This window comes from Penaeus vannamei, chromosome 13 (assembly GCF_042767895.1).
Source record: "Penaeus vannamei isolate JL-2024 chromosome 13, ASM4276789v1, whole genome shotgun sequence".
Taxonomy (NCBI): domain Eukaryota; kingdom Metazoa; phylum Arthropoda; class Malacostraca; order Decapoda; family Penaeidae; genus Penaeus; species Penaeus vannamei.
The window spans coordinates 43,124,292-43,127,452 of record NC_091561.1 but is presented as its reverse complement, the minus strand read 5'-3'; the positions used below and the strand labels follow the sequence as shown (position 1 = coordinate 43,127,452).

The 3,161-nt window shown below is 38.2% G+C and overlaps 1 protein-coding gene across 1 annotated transcript in view; it reads right to left on the bottom strand.

The window, feature by feature from the left end:
- LOC113813536 (troponin C, isotype gamma) overlaps positions 1 to 3,161 on the bottom strand; it is a gene marked incomplete in the record, with an annotated part of 8,768 nt that overhangs the window by 1,365 nt on the left and 4,242 nt on the right. The window contains 2 exon segments of the mRNA XM_070129295.1: positions 441 to 560; positions 1,331 to 1,474. Of these exon segments, the coding sequence (XP_069985396.1) occupies positions 441 to 560; positions 1,331 to 1,474 (264 nt within the window).

The following is a 3,161-nucleotide window of genomic DNA, read 5'->3' as shown; positions in this document are numbered from 1 at the left end:
AAACTTTTCTTTCGGAAATTGGCGATGATTTATTAGACCAAAAAGGTTTTATGGGTATATCTACAGAAAATGGATAATTCAAAAATATAATTAAAGAGAAAAATGATTAAGGATTTATAGGATTTAGTGGAAAATGTTTACACTGCACTGACACTTTCTCTCCGTAAGTATAAAGTACTGCCATATATATGCGCCGCATGGAGTATATTTCAAACTTAAATATGAATGTAATGTATGTATACCCGACTCTTTATCTCCTAAAATGAATGTCGTAAAGTTTCTAATCTCAACTTCGATCGCACAGAACTCGTTATCAATTCCTCGTCAATAACCAGTGTCAGCGCATGTTACTTTTGCATAGAAAAGTGTGAGTATCCTTAACCAGGAAGGGCGGGTCGCTGCTGCCCTCGCCTCTTCCCGAATGCCTTAAGGATACTCACCGCCCTTGTCGTACAGTCTGAACGCCTCCTTCAGTTCCTCGTGCATGGCCTCGTCGTCGTCCTCCTCCAGGAAGGGCATGACGATGGAGCAGAACCTGTCGAAGTCCACTTTGCCTTCCTCTGGCGAATGGAAACGACGGAAAGACGTGTCATTAATGTTACTCGTATCATTTCACTTCATGTGGTTATAGTTAATTTCCCTAAAGTACCTAACTACTGCCTAGGAAGGATTGGTTCGACATTGGCAACATTTCCACAATATTCGTTCAAATGTTTCCTAAGACAAGAGGTTCTCTAAGTGGAAGTTCTGACCCCCAGAGAGCTTGCGAGATTCTGCAGCCCCTCCTCCTTCCTCCTTCTCTTCCTTTAACTACCTACTTAAAGCCTCCTTGTAACTACCCATCCCTACGTGTCTAGTACTTGTTAGCGGTGGTCAACCTGCCCGATGCTCGATAATGCATCATACAGCCACATTATGTATGCAAGCTTTGTTTGCTTTATGAAGTACTCCACACTCAGTTACTACTTTGCTGCTGGGGAAGTGGGTCGCGAATCTATCGAAGTAATTTGTGGAGGTCGCAGCCAAAAAAGTTTGAGAGCGAGTTTGTGCCCTTGGACATATACATTCCTCAACACTAAAAGATATAGCATTTCAGATTCTAATATGGAGCAGTGCAAAAATAATTATCCAGTAAATTATACAAAAAGAAGAATACAGGCAACTTTTTTAAAGCTGAGAAAAAGAAAAAAAATGTACGTAGGCCTATATATTGTTAACTAATACTATATATCTATCACTCATATCCTATTATATCCTCTGTATTATCCATATCTTGCTTACAGTCAACCAGCTTCCACTCAACCGCAAAACACTAAGAAAAGGCACTCACTGTCAGGGTCATTCTCGGCGATTCTGGCCTTGAGCTCGTCCTCGTCGAAGGTCTGGCCGAGAGTGTTCAGGATGTTGACGAATTTGGCGCATTCCACAAAGCCCGTTTTCCCCTGGTCGAACATCTGGAATACTTTCCTCATGGCTGTGGCGAAGGAAAAAAGGTGCGTTAGGTATTTAATTTCTCTTCATTTGAGGAAGTGTCCGGTACACGTGTTTTATTGTTTAGAGGAGTAAGCGGTTTGTTTGTTTGTTTTTCGGGTGTGCATCTTTCGAATTTTTTGTTTACATTTTAGAATATGAGATTATATATTCAATATGATATGCATTTTATAACAAAAGAAGTAGCATACATATCTAACATTCAGAACGTCAGCTAACATGGATCCAGTAGCTATATTACACTATAATTTGATAATTTATTGTCTATAAAGAAAACGTGACCAGAATTTTGGCTTCAGTTTTGATGTGAGTTTCGTGTAAGAAAGTGTTGATTTTTTTTCCTGGCTGATTAATTTCCTTTATTATTCTTTCGTGTCAGAAAGTTAATTCGTTTGAATTGGTTGTCATATACAAGTGTTTTGTGTTAATGTATCAGAAAATCCGTTAAGTGAAGTGCATAGGCCTATTAGGTAAAAGTGTATGAGAAAGTGTGAAAAGCATTCTTAAATTGTGTGTTAATAGGAAGATTGTGCGTGTTTCTTTGGGTCATCAATATTCAAAATCCTGCAAGTGAATCATCCGTTTTGCAAGGATTCGAGTTAAAAGAAAAATGTTTTCAATACAGTTGTTATTCACGCGTTGCTTTTCGAATTCATAATGCAAATTCGTTACACATATGACAATAGTCTCTTCGTTCGAGCCACGTTGTTCTTTTCAAAATCAATAATGCAAAAAATAAGATTCTTTAAATTGTCAGTCCTCTTACGATCGAATGGAAGTGAAAATTTACTGTGAATCTGAAGAAAAATATAAGTGCTTTGTTACCCGAAAATGTGATCGTGATGTGAGCAAAATATAGGAAAATGAAGATAAAGAAGAAATTGGCTAATTGAAATGGAAATGAGCGACTTCTGCAGACTTCTGGCTCTTACACCGGCATACGGTATGTGTAACTTGTTAATTTTACGAACTATTAGCGTAGGTTCATTAGGCTATGCAGTTATGAGCATACTAAACACTTCATAAATACACATCAGGTAAGTCCTTTTGGGATTTTTATTGTTTACATATACATAGCCTACATATATTTCTCTACGTAGTCTAACCTTATTTTGATTCTGGATTAGTTATTCTGATTCAGAAAATAAAATAATTTGGGATTTTTCTATACTTGTAGAGTTGATATTGGATAACCACAAATACGAGATTGTCTTTGCTTTGTTAGAAATGGCGACAATTGCAACCGGGAAATGGGAGAATCGCCTCTATTGCGCTCTCGTTTGCATATTGCGTGAGCGTATACATAGGCTTGATGTGTTTCCTATATTTTGATGTATTGAAGTAAATATTGTTTAGCCCATTACGTTATAGAAAATAATCATAATGCGTTCATTTGCGAATACGGTATTTATAATTCGTAAAAAAAATGTACGTGCGTGTTTATGGACGCAGTGCTGAAGTTGTTACACGAGTTCACATATATACCAAAGAAACAGCTATTGGCTGTTTGGACTATCGCTAGCCAACCATTTTTACTATCCGTCGCCAATAATGCTTAAAAGGAGCGGGTGCGTTTTCTCTTTTATACGGATCACCTTGCATTCACCGGAAGCTGAGGGACGGTGAAGAGGGAGGTGGCAGGGACAAGGGCAAGGGAATCGGACAAGGGC